This window comes from Agelaius tricolor, unplaced genomic scaffold, assembly GCF_023055355.1.
Source record: "Agelaius tricolor isolate 1412-34295 unplaced genomic scaffold, bAgeTri1.0.p SCAF_13, whole genome shotgun sequence".
NCBI lineage: Eukaryota > Metazoa > Chordata > Aves > Passeriformes > Icteridae > Agelaius > Agelaius tricolor.
This window is the reverse complement of record NW_027269273.1, coordinates 15937535-15955157: the sequence shown is the minus strand read 5'-3', so window position 1 is coordinate 15955157 and position 17623 is coordinate 15937535. Positions and strand designations below refer to the sequence as shown.

Sequence of the window (17623 nt, the reverse complement as noted above, 5' to 3'; positions counted from 1 at the left end):
TCCTGCAGACTTGGCTTGTAGCTGAGGCAGTGCTGCTGACACTTGTGAATCAGCAGCTTGCAAGAGCTGCCTCACTTTGTGGAAGTCATGTGTTCCAGAAATTCTGCTTTTCTGATTTACTCTCATTAATTCTGGGAGAACAGTAGGAAAAAAAAGCTGGGAAGTAAATGAAAAGTATGTTTACTTCAGAAGTGTTTAATTGGCACAGCAGAGTCCTTCAGGTAAGACCTGATTCTAGGAAAGATCCTTGTCTTTGGAGCAGGACATAGTTCATCTGGAAGCTGCCAAATGCCAGTTCTCCTGGAAGCTGCACTCAGCCCCTAGCAAAGACAGGAATGGTAAGTATTGTTACACTCAGGCTGCCTGATCCCCAGCAGTGGGCAAAATGCAGCCAGTTTTTTATTAACAGTGTAAGAATATCTGATATAAGCAGAAATGAAGGACTGCTAAAGGTACTAATCTTCCATGTTAGATCACTGTCTATGTCTCTCAGTTTTATAAGCTGTTTAATTTGTCCATCTGGCAGGGTGGTTGATGGAAACAAACTCCATTTATATCAGCATGGTAAATAGAAGGAATGGCCCTGGCAATTTTCTGTAGTGCTGAGGGTCATCAATTATGCATGTGAATCAATGACAAGTCCTCTTTCACTTACAGCAGTCATCCAGCTCTCATGCAGGATACAAGAAAGAAGACAACTGTAGCTTGACAAAGGGATATCCTCACAGATATTTGTTATCTTTTAGTTTATCATTTGATACAGAATTCCTGTCTGTAAAGCAAATGCTCATGGTGTAGTTGATCCTTCATGTAGAGGCTCTCTAACTGCTGTGCTGCCCTGGATTATCACTGTGAAAAAAGAAATAAAATTGCCAGGAAACAGCACAAAAAGGCAAACTCCTGTGAAACCATTCAGGACTCCAGACTAAACAAATCAGTGTTTTTCCTGCAAGATTTCTTCAGGAGTGCCTATCTGCACTCCTTTAAAGGCTGGGACTTGAGTTAGGATCATGATTTTGGGAGTACTTAGCTAGAAGAGAGTTTTAAGTTGTGCTTGCTTTTGTGTTGTAAATGTTTGGGGTTTTTTGCAGAGAGAAAAACTTATTTGTTGATGTAACAAAGAATTCTGCTAAGGCTGGAACTTTCTAAGATGATGCATTTTAAATTTGGTTTCCCTTCTTTCTCATCTAGACATTGTATTTGAAATGACTTTGGGTTTTTTTCCTAGCAAATAACAAATGATCCCTGTGACTCTGTAATTAACTACACCTTCCCCTCCCCTCCTTTTATGGAGTTGCTTTTCCAGCAGCACAGCTGTGCCAGGGCAGTGCTAGATGGAGGTGCTGTTCTGCTGCTCAGCAGGTGCTAGGCTGTTCTTGCTGTTCCTCCTCTGCAGTGCCAGCTCTATGTCCAGCTCTCTCAGCTGCTTCAGGAAGCCCCTGTTTGGCATGATGCAGCGGTGCCTTGCCACCTGCTCAATGGCATCCACCACCGTCATGTTCTTGTGGATCATCAGGTAAGCCAGGACCAGCGTGGCGGAGCGGCTGCGGCCCATGGCGCAGTGAACCAGCACCTTGCCTGTGGAAACAGAGGGACACGTCACAGCTGACACGGGGTGCTCCTTTCCTCTTGACAGTGAAGGTTTCTGTAGTGCCCCTGCTCTGTTTGGTGTTTGACTCCCCTCACCAGCACTCAATAAGCCTCTCTTACAGCCTCAGTTTTCCCTCGTGTGAAAAATCTTACAGCTGAACACAATCTACAATAGGGATGATCCATTTAATTCTGTAGGGGGATAGAATATAAGAAAATAAAGATAGTGTAGAAAGTAATCTTACCCCTAAGGAGTTGCAGCTGGGCCAATTATCAAAGATTAGGAGCAGGCCTGACTTTAACAGGCCACAGGTGTAACCAATGAGAAGAAGATGCTATAAAAGGGTGGGGGGGGCTGGTTGAGAGGGGAACTGGAGTCAGTGGCTGCTTTGTGAGGAAGAAAGAGTCAGTGCTCTGAGGAGCTGCCCACGAGAAGCACCAAGAAGGTATGAAACTTTTGTGATAAGAGGCAACAGTATGGACCCCCTGCAATAAGATGACAATATAATTCTACACCAAATATCTTTTTATTTGTGGACAAAGCTTGCAGAGAAGGCCTCGGGACTGCATTAACTATCATAGCAAGCCCTGGTGCAGCCTTGACTTACATGCCTCACAAACTGTGTGTTTGCAATTCTGTGTTTGGGAATAATAACCAAAGCACAAGAGTGTGGGAGGGCTTGGTGTGCTCTCGGACTGTCCTTCCATGAGAATAAATGGAATGCATAGGGAGTGCCTTTGCCAGTTCTACTAACTAGACACACCAAGTAACCAAATTGGATTTTGGTTTTTTGTTGGGGCAATAATGTCTTTTGAGATCTAGATAGCGTCACTTGATGCCAATATTTGAGGGCAGAGGATAAAAAGGCCATAGGCATATAACCAGTGGGTGGAAAGAAACCACCTCTTACTCTATAGAAAAGCTGCTGTAGAAGTTTCTGGCTAGCACCCTGTTGTGTTGAATGCAAGTAATGTTTCACCACCACCATCATGTGAGTGTTCTAATACGATCATCTCCCTGCAGTAGGAGCCTGTCTCATACCCTGTGAGTGCAGAGTCTGTGCCAAGAGTTTCCACCTCCAAATAAACATGCTACAGTTTAACTCTGTGACACTGCTTGGCTTAGCTTGGGACTTCCAGAGGCAGGAAGTCATTGGCTTTGGATAGTAACAAGGTTGTAAGCCTTGTGGAGCCTTCCCTGTTAGCAGTATCTGGGGGAGGTGGAGGAAGAGAACAGTGAGTGGGTTCAGGTCTGATTGACAGGTTTTGAAACACTTCAAAAGATTTCCAAAAATGATTCAAAGCCCTCAAGGGGGTCTCGCAAAAGGTTGAACTGCTGAAGGAAGTAGATTTGGAGCACGCTCTCCAACACCCTGCTAAGCAGAATTGCTACAAGAGAAAAAAATAAAAACTGTGCTATCAGGGCCAATAATAGTTTATCTCTGTCAGCTATGCCTAGTGAGAAGTGCTGGGTGCAAAGCCATGACTCCTGCAGATTAACTCCTTTGCTTCCAGGCACAAGAGGATGCCTTGGCACAAGCAGCATTGCTATGTAATGGATGCATCAAGAACTGCCAACACTAAAGGATTAATGGTTACAGTCTGCATCCTAATCCCAGCAGATACTCTTTGAGGCATCTTGGCAAAATTCCAGTCCTTCTGATAACTAAAAGTGCCTCTTCCTCTCCTGGAAAATGATAATCCATTCTATTATTACTGAAAATATTTGAAGTGGATGAAAAGACACATTTGTTTAGCCTTTCAGTGCTTCTCTTTAGAGCTTCCCACCTTGTAAATCTGTTGCTGTTGAGGTGATAAAATAGGTGATGGGATAAGGAGTGCTTTGTTTTGTGTGGGTGGCAAATGGAGGAGATCTAGGAGAAAATACAGTTTTGTGTTGTGTTAACAAAGGCAAAAAATGGCTGTACAATCTTCTGAAATGTCCACTGGTTTGCAGAAAAAGAAGTTTGTCCTTGGCTGTGTGTGAATAGTCAAGAGCCAACTGCCTGTTACCACAGAACACTGACACTCTTCTGCAGAGTCATGTCCCTTCTGTGCTGTTTTGTAGGCTCTTCATTCTAATATAAGGACCACTCGGAACCCTCATTTCCCAAAAGGGAGTCTGCTCTTGCAGTCTTGGATTCTGACCACTTCTATCTTCAAGGTGTGCCAGAATATATACTATCAATGCACAGAGATACAGGTCTGCTGAGTGGTGACAGATCTCTGAAATACTTTGTGCACTTGACTTGTGTCAAGTGCAATACTTGTGTTTCTTGAAAATTTGTCTAGATGCAGCTCTACTTTTCCAGAACCATTTGGAGCCATGAATATTGAGGTCTTTGGTCAAAAACCTCAGGTCTTCATCATTTTCTCATATGTTTCTTCCTACTTTGTTTTCTTTTAAAATCTCTGTCTTTAGTGTATTTTTCCCAGACATTTTAATGTGAAGTGAAAATGCCATTCCCCTTTGTTCTACATTTTGAGTAACTAAAATTTCAAGGGAATGAGTATTAAATCTGTAGCTTAGTAGGAAACCTAAAAAAATCTTAAAATAATGTCTTCCTTTCATTATACAGGCCTCACTGATAAAAAATTTAAGCTGTTCTATGGCCTGAATTGCATGTTTTGGGAAAGCTTTCTGCCCAGCTGAATGACAGCATGCATAATTGGGACTCATTAGAGTTTGCCTCTAAATCTTACTCTTATAACTGCTCTTATGTCCAGCAGCCCATGCTTAAGCCCTACAAATACTGTTCTGATCAGGGAGTTTCTTCATCATCATGAAGATTTTAAATGTTAAGTCAGAATTAGGACTGTTTTGACAGCATCCAAATTGCCAAGCTTTTTGGTCTGATTCAGAGAGGGCCTTCTTCATTAGAATGACAATTTGTTTCAATAGCACTGACTATTGAGCACCTTCCCAGCAAAAATCATTATCTGAAGACATCTATTCAATGAATCTAATCATTTGGCTGAAGGTCATACCCCAGATACAGCCAGACTAAATTCATCAACACACAGATTCTGGTCACACAAGCTGAGGCTTTTTCCTTTCTCCCCCTTTCCCTCTCTGTGTTTGCTCAGTTCTAATACAAAGCAGCAAAGCAATGTAAAGCTGTTACTGATCAGTAGTATTTAGCACCACACACTGAAGTCCCATGTCATTACCACTGGAGACAGGTGCTTGGTTACTTCATGCAAAATCCTGTTTAGGAATCTGGATGCTCTTTGTCAATCAGGAAGGAGCACACAAGTGCACCTTCGTTGCCTGTTCATTTGGCACTTGAAATGCAGAACACCTTTCTGCACTAGATGTGCATTCACAAATAATACATTTATGTTGTTGGAGGAGAGCCCTAGGTACCTCTAGTCTTTTCTTCCATAGGAGGCACCAGTCCACTTTAGTCTAGCTTCTGGGGTCATTCTATTCTGTGAATGTGTATTGGAAAGTTATGCTTTAAACCTGTGTCATCCTGGGCCATGCATCATGTATTTACACATCTCTGGCTGGGCTAAGAGGTGTACGTACACACATTTTACTTTTCCCTCATGAGAAAGCTAAGAGCTTGCTCTTTTTCTTCATGGGTGTTACAGTAGGTCTTCCTTAGAAGAGATCCTAGCTAACTTGTTTAAAAGCCATTTGAATGTGGCAGAATTGACTACAGCTACAGAAATCGCTGCCATTTGTAGTATCTACTTGAGTGCAGATTTTTTTGTTTATTTTATTTGTTCACCCAGTCACTCTTCAATTTGGTTTTGTGTTCCAGTGCAGGGCTGGTGCTTGCTACTGTCTCAGGACTTCCTGGACTTTTATGTGGTTTTGAAACAAAAAGGTTAACATGCCCCCATCTCATCCTTTCCTCCTACAACATTTATTGGGAAGCAAGGCTTTTTTTTTTTGCCCTTGCTGCTTCTCTTGTGCTTGTTTCTTTACCTCAGTGCAGCAGACTAAAGTCTTATGGGAACAGGAGGGTGGTGGGAATGAGGAAGTCTGCATTTCTTATTCCAGCTACTCCAGTCTGACACTGACCTCTGGCCTCCAGCCATGGCTAGACACAGGTGTGTGCTAGTTATCCTCTCCTTTCCAAAGGCACTGCTTCAGACACTTTTTTAAAATGCTGGGTATCTTTCTTCATAAGCAAGTAAGCTCCTGAAGCAGTTTCTCCTGCTATTGGGACTTTGATTTTTAAAACTGATCTGCTTTCAAGGTTTTCTCCTGAGCAAGGGAAGGGACTGTTGTGTGGACTGTACTTGTTGAAAGGGCAGAAGTGTAAAGACCTGGCTGGCTATTGGAAGCAAGTCAGGTAGTAACTGCCTGCAGCTGAGGTAGACAGCCAAGAACAGAAGCTGACACAAGGCTAGAAACTTGATATCTGACCCTATGATATTAAGGTCTCTATAGGTCAGCAGGAAAGTTTTAAGTTTCTCAACTGGTTTCTGGTAAAATATCTTGCTGAGATTTTTTTTTAAAAATATGTGAGGGGAAGGAGTATGAGTAATATTGCAAGTCAGTGTGAGGCCTAGGCTGTAGCACTTGACATCAGTGTCAGGCTTTCTGATAGAACACTGCTGGAGATCAGCAAATAATGAATTGTAGTAATCAAGCTGAGAAATTACAAACACTTTAATGAAATGTTTCTAGTTTACTGCTGTCAGAACTGTACCAGTTCCCTGCTGCTTGGAAGATGGCAGAGAAATAAATGTTACAGGTTGGGGTAGATCTGATGGTCAGGTAGGGAGGGGTGGTTTCTATATTTATAGAGAGAATCTAATGGTGCAGAGCACAAAGCTGTGGAATGATGACATGGAATGTCTGAGACCACTTGTGTTCTACTCCCAGCACTATGCAACTAATATTTATTAAACCTGTCTTGATAGGGGCTAATTAGGAAAAGGAGGAAAAGACAGCATATTCATGGCACCTAGGCAATTTCCAGTTGTCTCACGTGTTTTTGAAGGAGTCAAAACAACAAAAAAATCTCTGTCAGACAGGACCCCTTGATACCAGCTGTGATGAGAATTTTGACAAAAGTGCGTGGTGAGAGGCTCTTGGGGTGGTATTAGTGAGAAGGGTCATCATAAATACATCACTGCCTTCTCTTAAACTTGTTCCCTACTACTAGTTGTATTGTCTCTGGTAAACAATATTGGACTTGTTTCATTCCTGCAAGGTTAAATGCCATGGAACTATGCTTTTAATTACTAGTGGTAAATATTATACTGGTTGGAACCATTTTCAGCACCCTCCTTACTTCTTTCATCCTGAAGAGCGTTATCAATGAATTTGGAAGCCGAATAAAAGAACTGGCTGAGGTTGAAGGTGGGGAGATCATCGGCCTCCACGCCGTGGTACTGCAGGGCCATGCTGCTGTAGTACTGCGCTCCCGTGTCCACGTTGCGCTGCCCGTGGGCCGCGTTCAGGATGTGCGTGAACCCCGCCTTCTCCAGGCTGTAGCGATCCAGAGCCGTTTTCCTGGCAAAACAAGAGCTGCCATGTAACTCAACAAGCTTCTTCAAGGCTAGAAAAAAAAAATTAAGAAAACCTCTGATTTGCTATGTTCTAAATGTTAGTGAAACTGATAATGCTTTAACAATGCATAATTTACCATTTTAAGGATCTTAAGATATTGTCATTCTGTTTGAAGCTGTCATTCTTTTGGAGTTCCTAATTATCTCCCTCAGGTCCTTAGAGCATGTTTAATATGGATTTATTTTGCTGTTACCTGTGCACATAGGCAATACTGGCTTCCATCCATCTTGTACAAGAAGAAACTTGGGATACAGAAAGAAATATAAGGAATTATCTAAAGTCAGAAAAGGAAATCAGTGGTGGAACTTGAAATAGGACCCATGAATGCTGTTTTCCCCTTCAGTCCCATCAAATGATATTGCAGATGTAATAAGAGGCAGTAATATGTGAGTAGTAAAATAGTCTGGGATTCAGAAAGAAACTCTTCTTCCCTAAAAGAAGGTACTGAGTTCTTCTCAATTTCTATAAAAAATAAATACAATTTTAAAATCCCATCCCTATGTGAATATAACTTCCTATCACAACTCCATTTTACTGTCTTGTTTGGTCAAACCAGAGGTCTAAAGCAAAAAAGAACTATATAAGGAAATTTGATATTAGCCTTCAGAAGAAGCTGGAATTCATGTATTTAGCCAAAAGTTCTCATTTGTTCTTGTCCTCTTCCCTTGGACACGGGAAGTCAGAGAAGAGAGGAAAGCTTAGATTTGTATGTTCAATACCCACTGTAGGTGCTTGCTTTAGGATAAAATCCCTAAAAAAATGTAAAGTTCATGGCCAAGCATGTAAAAACTTTTTCTCTTCCATTACAGAAAGCTTTTAGTTTGGGAAAATTTTGTTCTAAAAAAGCTGTCAAGTTTCATTAGTGCCTAGGAAAACTACAAAGCTTTTTACAAAAAGAAAAAAATGGCATAACCTTTATTCTGTTAATATATTTTCACATAACTACTGCATGATGTAAAAAAGCTTTTTCCAAACAAAAGTACCTCTCTCCATGAATGTTTCTTGAACACTTCCATGTGTAAATGTAGCTGCTGTCACACAGGACATTGTGGTGGGCTACCTGCTGTGTTTCATAATTCTAGTGGTGACAGCCCACAATAGCTTGAAGCTGACTGCCTTTCCAAGCTCGAAGTCAAAACCCCCTCTGAGCAGTCAAGGACCTAATGATTAGAGCACTTAACTGGGATATGGGTACTGAAGGTTTTACCTATGCTTGCTCTTACTTAAATTAAGCCCACGATCATTGGCTGCTCTGGGTAAATATTGCCCTGCAGAAATTCCTTTCTGGTCAGGAATGATAATGTCTTGACAGTACTGGTATTTTTGCCATGGAATAATGCCACACATCCCCTATACAATCATGTAAAAGTCAAATAAAAGCTTCTCTTAGTGTGGTGATGCCTACCTAATAAGTTTAGTAGACCCTGGAGCACTGCTAATGGTGTAAGTTGCCACTTTCACCTCATGTTAAATAATGCCTACTCCTTCCCTTTGTGTTCCTATAGCAGTGATTGACTGAGGAAGACTTTCTTTCTTCTCCCTCCTTGTAGGAGATTTTGTGCCTTAGGATTCCCTGTATGTAAATATTGCCAGCAAAGACACTTCAGTTCTATACGGAAAGGATGGAGAGTACTTAAAATAAAACAGGTTAAATGTCCTGGCTGAAGTGGTGCAGTGAATAACTACTGCTCTTCATTTTGATGTCCTTGAGGTGAGCTACAGTTCCTGTTTTCAAATTAAGCCTGTCTTTGTTTTACCTCCCTGATGCTGGAATAGAGAAAAGGTGGTTTTCATCGATCAGACTTGGCCCAAAGCATCTATCCTACAAACCATGTAAGACTGAGGGGCTTCAGCTCAGAGACCCATGCACAAGGAGAACCCTTGCAAGTGGAGATCTACATGCTGAGTAGGAAGCAGGACTGCAGAGTAGTAAGGGTCAGTAGAAAACCAAATTTTTTGATGGACTGTACATACTATCACACTTTGATTTCTGCAAGCACTGCTCAGGCTAATAAATAGCATTAGAATTAAATTATGAAGTTGTTCTGAGCAAGGACAATGTCAAACAATAGGTCACAGTCATTAACATTTGACACGTGTTTTTATATGAAATCAAATTTTCCTGTTTCCTTGACTGGAGATTGCCTTTTGACGCAGTGGATGCCACTAATGCGTTTTCTGACAGTCACACAGTCTTGTTCTGTTTTCTCCAACCTGATTTTGCAATGTTGGGTGGCCTCAGTTTTCCAGTACATATTCAGAAAGAAGGGATGCTGTCTTTCAGTAACTTGCATAAACAGTTCAACCTGGCCAAGTTTCTCTCAACTTCCCTTTCCATCTCCCAGTCTTGCCTGTAGCTGCATTCTGTGAATTGAAGGCTCAGGATGGAATTATTTGTATTTAATCAGTGTAATCCTTTTGCACCACAAATGCATTAGCAGTTGTTTTGCCCTTGACCTGTGGGAGGTTGGGAATAGGCACATTGTTACTCTGCTTGCTCTGTTTGTTTCCCAACTCGGGCTGGAAATGGACTCAGAAGCAGCAATGTATCGACCTTGAATGGTGTTGCAAAAATTCATTATAAATGCTCAGATGTAACTATACCATCTTCTGTCATATAACTTTTTTTTAAAACAGCAAATTACGCGTGTACCAAGGAATTTATGCGGTTTTCCTCAATGCTTGGGCTAGGCTGACTTTAAAATGTTATCTGCTTTCTAATTATGCTTGATATGCAGACTGATTTAGCAATAGCCTTTGGACTGAATAGAACCTTACCCAATGGAATTGTTTTCTTTATTATATGGATGCATATTTTCTTCTTTTTACTGACATTGTTAATCTGAAAAATTTCCAGAAAATGAGTGCTCAGTGCTGAGCACTCAAATCTGTTAAGTTCTCCACATTCTCACTGGAATAGCTATCACTCAAACTATGTGTAGGTGTTGTACAACCTGTTAGTGGAAGCAAGACCTAAAATACCTGCCCTAAGTGGAGCAGGGTCAATACAGTCCTGTGGCCACGTGGCTTTTGCATCTGCAGGCCAAGCTAGTGCACACAGTCTGTAAAGAGGGTGTCAGGCACCTTTCTTACAGCAGATACCCTGGACACTTTTATCTATGGAAAGATTTTCCTGAGGTTTCTAATATGTTGTGTGGAGATATGAAGAAACAGTTGTTGTGTAATAGAAAATAGGGTTCACTGGACTGCAAGAGGTGCTTGCCTTGGGCTTTAGAATCTGTATCTTGTGAAGAAAGCTGAAGTGACACTTAGTCTTTTTCAAGAGCAAGAGTGCTTGGTTTCAAACCTAATATGGAGATTAGAAAGTACTTTAGCTCCTTCCTCTTGCTCTCTATCCCCTCAGTCTTATACTTGATAGTTACATTTTCATAAGAGATTTCACTACTGTTCTTTGAAAATTTTTCCTCTTTTTTTCTTTGTAAAATCTTTCCCCAAAATCTAGGCAAAGAGCCCAGCTGGACCACCACTTGTCATACTGGCTCAGGTTTATCTGCTTTTTACCTCCTGTCAGCCAGTACTTTGTACTTTGATCATAAACATGACCACAGAGAAGCTCTGTGCTGAGACTGACACTGCCATAGTTAAACTTGGGGTCACACTTGGTTTGCAGCAGCTTGGTGGCCAGTTAGCAGAGCAAGCAACAGCCTGGTAAGGCACCAGGTGTGAGACCTGTGTGCCTGTAAATGGGAATGTTACTGTGCCACTCAAACTGTGTGCCTGGACTGCCCATAGCCAGCAGTGAGCTCTGCCTTTGTGGGAAGGACTGGGCTGCTCTCCACCCTCAGCTGCGTCTGCAGTGTCAAAGCTGTTGTGAAAACATCCCTCTGTACCCTGTAACCAGAACCTGTGGGGTTTGCCGTGTTTCATCATGCATGATGCTTCTGATTACACCCCAAGGAGAAGGCAATGCTCTTGGCCTTGCTTGCAGTTTTCACCGTGCCTGAGGTATCAATATTGTAGAGGAAAGAGATAAATAAATCAGGCATAAATATCTGTAAATATCTGATTGGTTGAGGTTACTAATAGCATAGGATTGTTCAGGGCAATATGAATCATTACCTTAGTGGAGGATTTATGACTCCATTTCTAATTCAGTTTTGACTAGAAAAGGCATCGGGGTTTTTTTTCCTTGCCATTTGCTCACTATCAGAGTGTAATAGTCAAGATAAAAACATTCTTCTTTTCCCCTCCTTGGGTGCTGCTGTCTCCTATTAAACTGTGATTAATACTTCCACTTTTGTGATTATGGTTGAATTTTAAGTAGCCATTGTAAAGAGGAGTTTGCTACAAATGGCAGTGTAGGTGAAGCTGTAAGCACTTGGCTACTCTAGCAATTGTTTTCATTTTGTATATCTCCACCATCTGTGCTATTAGCACTTGATTTCCTTTCACATGGTGCAGCTGTGGTCTCCAGTGTCTGCCTTGAATGTGTTCCCGTGCAAGGAAGGTGAAGTGTGGCACTGGGAGATAACAATGAATATTTCAATGTAATTCAGTTTAGTAAGAGATGACCTGTGCTGATTAGTCCCATGTTAAAGCTCATCAGCTCTTCAGTTCAGAGCACATAAACTTATGCTAAAAGTTAAATATACCCAGAAGTCCTTTTCTCTGTGTTAAGCAAAAGCTCAGTGCTTTGCTGAATCTGACCCTGCATTTACTGTAGGGCAGATGGACTCATAAACATGTTTTGAAAGTTCTGAGGCAAGGGGGAGTACTTTGATGTGGGAATCCCACCTCAATGGTGAAAACTGGAGATAAAATCACTTTCACATATGGATATACTGATACTAACAGACTCACCAAAAGGGGAAACTGACCGAGACAAAAGTGTCATCCATTTTCAGATGGTTCCCAAAAGACTGTTTACCTCTCTTGGCTTGTGCAAGGGCAAGTAGAGGGCTTGTCTGAGACTTTAACTGTGCCTGCTGTCAGTTTTAAGGCTAAGTTTTATAGGATCAATAGCAAGTGCTGCAGCAAACTCTGTGTTCTTCTGGAAGAAACAATGTGTAAGTAGTTACAACATGAAAAAGAATGCTTTCTTTTAGGTTGCTGTCTCCACTGTACCAGATCCCCTCTCTCTTTTCAAAAATACTGTCATAACAAGCTTTAGTCCCAGCTGCTTTTGTTAGAAAGTTGCCCAAATCAATGGAATTGGAGGAGAGGGGAAAAGAACTTGCAGGCACTGCAGCCTGCACCTTCACACACAGTGTTAAGTATACTGAAAGCAGCTAACAAAGAGAAGATGTGTGGCTCATGAGGAAAACATAAATACACCTCCTAAAGGAAGGAAGTAGTCCTCCAAAATACCTCAGGAGGGTGTGGGCAGAGCAACTCCCTCCCCAGGTAAGTTAGCACCTTACAGCTGGTACTGCTCAACCAGGTGCCTGGTGTGCTTATCACCTTCAAGTAAAGCCAAGTCTCTTAAACTTCATGCAAAGGTTGTGCATTGCAAACATGTTTCAGTATAGACTATTAAAGCCACAGATTGATGTGACCCAGATTGACAAAACACCAGGAAATCTGAGGCAACATGTTACTAGGAGAGGAATCGCCTCTCTCGAACTTTTCCATTTTCTCAAGTGCTAAAGGAAAGCTCGATGCAGGATGATTTACCAGATGGTCAGTGTCAGAAAGAAGCTTGCTGAATATAGGCAATATTGACACTTTCTTAAGAAAATCTGGCAGTTCTCCCTCCTGAGGAGAGATGTTGAGAATTTCCAATAATACTGACCCAATTTTCTTTGGTAACTCTAGTACTGAGAGAGTCTGGAGATAGTGTAGCATTGTATCCCCTTTTCCTTCTGAGGTGTTGCTCCATTTCTCTGGGTACCTCCTGCTCAGTGTGAATTAAAAGAATTTTTAGGTACCACTGAAAACAGTGAGTGAGATCATCAGGATATGGGATGGAAAATATTTAGTATTTGATTTTCCTCTCGCCCAAAATGGTGGATGTAGTTTTTGTAAGTGATATAACCTAGATAGAGGAAATAGCTCTCTGCTTTCTATACAGCAAAGGCACCAAGCACTCATGCTGTGTTCAGTCAGTTCCTGGTCTTGACTTCAGTCACTCATCAAATGTTAGAAATCACTGATAGACAGAGATGTTATATGGGGAAGTGTTACTTGTCTTGGAAACCATTGGAGCGTTGAGGTTTACTGTCCAGCATTAAAGATCTGATTTTCTGGATTGTTAAACTGCTGTTACAATTGGCAGGTTCTCATTCTACCCAAGTTAAAACTATATCCTCAAGAGTGTTGTTATAATCTAAATCTGTATTTGCTTCTATTTTTATATGATTAATACTGATGTAGGATGCTAGGAGTTGGCAATGCTAAACGGTGGGAGGTAGCTGTTTTCTAGCCTGAGAGAGTCCCATCTGTTTTCTTCTAGGTTAGTGTAAATTGTCTTTTTACTTGGTCACTTGGACAAAGCCATGCCATATTGCTTCTCTGCAGAAAGGTAAGAGGAGAGAATGATTTTTAGTTATGCACACATTTAATGTTTAGTTATTTATCTTAATTATCATGCACTCCAAATTGTGGGTTTGGGTTACTCATCTTCCTTACCTGCATCAGATCTGAAGACTGTGAGTCATGGCAAGGCACAGACTATAGCTTTTGTGAATTGCAAGCTCAGTTCAGCTGCATACCCAGAAAAGTATTTTTCATACTTAACTCGTAAAGAATTACATTTCAAAAGACTTTTTTTTTTTTCTGGGAGTAGTTTGAGAACATGGCAAGACCTGAAATTGTGATCAGAGCTTAAATCCTAAGGAGATCTAGTGCATCTAGTGTTTAAGAGGAAAACAAATCGGGAGGCCTTTGTCTTCAGCCGAAATATTCTTTGAACTTCAGAAATGTGGAAGCCTAAACATCATCTCAGCTAATAAGGCCATCACTGAAGAGCTGCAAGAAGAAACTACAAGATGAGTAACTGGCAGAGACTTTCCATGTGATCCCAGTGAACCAAGCAGGTTTGGGATTTGCCGGTAAAACTGCCTCCAAGCAACCAGGTGGCCAGTGAAACAAAGGAGAAAAACAAGGCTGCTTTCTATCCCTTTAGAGGACTTCTAAATATGAGGAGGATACATGCAAACACTAATCCTGGTAGCAATTGCCTCAAAATTGTGGCCAAGAGTGTTTTATTCCTGTCGCTGGGCTGTGTCATACAAATTCCAGTATCTGGTCTTTAAAAGCCCTTGGAACTTGCTGGGGGAAAATTTCAATTGGAGCTGAACACAGCATGTTATATTTTGAGGCTTTGATTATTCTGGGTCTGACAGGCTCATAGAGATTTCATTGCCTCTGGGCAACATCTGCAGTGAAGCCTCATAACAAAAGGATGGAGTGGCCTCACAGGGCTCCTTGATAGCCTGGATTGCATTAGAAGGAAGATGTGGTTACGTAGCCAGGGTAATTAATTAGCATTTCCATAAGCAGTCACAAGTCCTGTTAACCTTGTAAATGCAGGAGGCAGGAATGAAGCACAGATGTGGAATCTCTGAAGATAAACTCTGCATGTATGTGTTCGCTTGATTTTGTTGATGAGTTCCACCAAATTCTTTCAACATCAACCTTAATTCAGCTTGGCTAAAGATGGAAATGCACCCAACATCTGTTCATGGCTTGTGGCATCTCTTTGGCCACCAGTTCTAAAGCAAGATCTTAAAACAATACAAAAACTCTGCCACACTGAGGGGGTAAGCTATTGGTCTGGAGTAAGATATGTAGGTGGCTCCAGGAAAGATAGAAAGGTCCATGGACTTTGCCTATTTCAAAACAAATTTTAGTTAGGGTAGTGAAAGCCTGCATCTTGCATGCAGACCAGTTCTCAGATTTTCTTCCACATCAAGTTTGCCCTTGCCTGGCTGACAATAGTAGTTCTCTTTTGGGGAGTTCCATTTTCTGGTGAAGTTTTATTTCTGTTCCCCCTCCCCCCCCCCCCCCCCCCCCCCAAATCTGCTCCTTACTTGTTTTTCCTTCTCCATAGTTTTCTCATGCTTTTGTCTTGTCATGGTGGGGAACTTGTTTTCCTTTGAAGCACCACTGGTTTTCCTCTTGACTTAAGACCAGTCCTCAGCAGAAAGATATTACCCAGCATGACAGGTTCTAGCTCCACGTGCCTCTCAAGAAGTTTGTATTTTTGTTCCTCTGGTTAGTTTGTATGAAGTGCCAGGTGTGTGGTGTATTCAGAGTCACACCTTCTAGCCTTTACTAAATTACAAGGTGTAAGAAGTCACTGCTACAGGAAGATTACAGGAAAGAGTCAGTGACTGCTGTCCCGGGCTGAGAGACTGACTTCTTGTCTGGTCACATCCCTTTGCTCAGCAGGCACAGCTATAGCTCCATCACAGAGATTAGAGGAAAATTATTCTAACAGCTTCATTCAGAATAATTCTGATGGTGATTCTAAACAATGAAGTAGGAAATAAATGCCAGGAGAGGCTGTTCTTTATGGTGAATCTTTAGTTAGAGATATCTAACTGGAGGGGCAGGGCAGGATGTGCAGAGAAAAACTCAATCCCCTTTTCTTCCTGAATCATTTGGACAGGCTGTTCCCATGGTTTAATTTTTTTATCCCACACAACACACACACACACAGACTCTCTCCCATCCCTGTCTCTAAAAGTGGGAGCCTTGGCTTGGTACAAGACCAGAACTCTTGTGTCTTTCTGTTGCCTCTGGCGCCACAGAAGTAATTGGTGGATGATATTAGGAGCCTTGTAACTTATAAAGCTGTATATCTTTCCTCTTTTATAAGCTGGCAACAGATGAATTTTAGGACCTTTTAAAAAATTATTGAGAACTTTGGAGCCACTGGGGCTCCTACTTGTGTCTTTCAGTGATGATGTAAAAATATGTCATGCTAGTGCAGGGTGTAGAGGAAAATGGGAATTGGACCAATAATGGCAAAGGGATAAGAAAGGCTCTCTTGCTCTGCTCAGGGCTTGGGCTGGGGGATTTTCTGATGGCATGTCTCCTGCTGCAGCAGTCTTCTCTGCTTCTTGGAACAGACTGCTTCTAGTTTAGTCCTGTGCTCAGCAGGACTAAGTCTGTTTTGGGGTTTGTTTTTTTTCCAAATCACACTTGGTCAGATCAGTGAGACACATCTCTGCAGCTTTGCCTTCCTTGGGGTTCTGTTTGCTTTAATCTCTTGAGCAATTTGGAAATGCAGTGTTCTATGTCCACAAGTACAGGCTTGGAAATGCAGAAATACTACTGCAGGGTGAGCTGTCTCTTCAGTTGCTTTTCAAGAATTACATTTTAGGCCTAAACCAACCTAAGGTGTGGCAAACACATCCAGGCCATGATCTGTAACTGTGGAACAACTTTCACTCAGAGATAAATAACAAATTTCTCCTTGAAACGAACCATTTAAAAATAGACCATGATGAGCTTCAACCTCTGCAGCCTACACTGGTGCCACTACCAGTGCTGTCACTCTGTCTTTAACAGCAGACCTGGCTGCACTTCCTCTGCTCTTTCCTGAAGCAGCAGTAACAGCCAGGGCCATGCCAGGCTCTGACATCTGTCAGTGGTTTCAAACACTTTGCTCTGTCAGTGAGCTGTGTTTAGAAGACCTTGGTCATGCCCTGTGTAGAGGAGATGTAGCAGGTACACTTAGCTGCTACACAGGGGGTACTGTGTGCACTTACTCATCTCCTATGTAGAGGTTGGGCCAGACTTCATTGACGTGAGTGTACTGTGGGCAGCCCTTCCACAAGAGCCTCTCCAGTTCAAATGCCCCTGGGGTACAATAGTCCTCATCAGGATCTACTTTGACTGCTGTATATGCATTTTTCTTCCCAGCGTTCCAGCTCCCTGATGACATCTTGTCCATGAAGTAGCGCTCTCAGGATGTGCGAGAAACTGGAATGCAACCAAAACAGGACATTAACCCAAGGAAGCACAAAGCCAGTGACTCCTGCTCCAGCTGTCGCCTCCTGGGAGCAGCACTGACCAGGTGGAATTGAGCATTGCTTGAGACAGATGTACCTGTTCTGTGGCAAACACAGACTTGCACCCGGATTTCTGCCTCCCCAGAGTAAGGTGAGGAATATGTTGTTGGATGAGCTCACCAGCAAAGGAAACGAAACTCAGAGGTTTGAGATTATTGAAGTTCAGTCTCTTGTCTGGATTTTGTTTCCTGCAAAATCCACTAGCAAGAATTTGGTAGGTCTAACAGCCTAGGGATCTAAAGCACCTAGGGGAACTGAGTGCAAATTTAAGTTGTTGGGGTTTTTTATCATTAATGAAGACCCTCCTAAAAGCTCATCCTTTGTGATTTTCAGCAACATAGGGAGAGGAAATGTGTCCGTTCAGGTGAATGTTGCATGTACTATTGTACTCTCTTCTACTCTTTTTTTTTTTCCAATGTTGCCAGCTGCAGATTCCCTGTTTGCTGCATCTCCCTGTGGGCTCTGCTTTTATTTCTTCTTCTGGACTCTCTGGTGTCTCAGAGTAGCAGTTGCTCATGTC

The 17623-nt window shown here is 42.0% G+C and overlaps 1 protein-coding gene across 1 annotated transcript; it reads right to left on the bottom strand.

The window, feature by feature from the left end:
- Positions 1 to 454: 454 nt before the first annotated feature.
- On the bottom strand, positions 455 to 17046 carry DUSP29 (dual specificity phosphatase 29). Its single transcript, XM_071438858.1, has 3 exons — positions 16801 to 17046; positions 6846 to 7066; positions 455 to 1578 (listed from the first exon to the last, which is right to left on the bottom strand). The coding sequence occupies exons 1-3, from the start codon at positions 16983 to 16985 to the stop codon at positions 1331 to 1333; spliced, it is 654 nt and encodes a 217-aa protein (XP_071294959.1). The 5' UTR covers positions 16986 to 17046; the 3' UTR covers positions 455 to 1330.
- Positions 17047 to 17623: the final 577 nt, after the last annotated feature.

Excerpts from the sequence above, each read along its gene's own strand:
- DUSP29 (XM_071438858.1), bottom strand. The coding sequence starts at position 16,985 with ATGGACAAGATGTCATCAGGGAGCTGGAACGCTGGGAAGAAAAATGCA. Across the intron at positions 7,067-16,800 it reads AACCTCTACATAGGAGATGA|GAAAACGGCTCTGGATCGCT; the intron begins GTAAGTGCACAC and ends TTGTTTTGCCAG. Across the intron at positions 1,579-6,845 it reads CGCTCTTCAGGATGAAAGAA|GCAAGGTGCTGGTTCACTGC; the intron begins GTAAGGAGGGTG and ends CTGTTTCCACAG.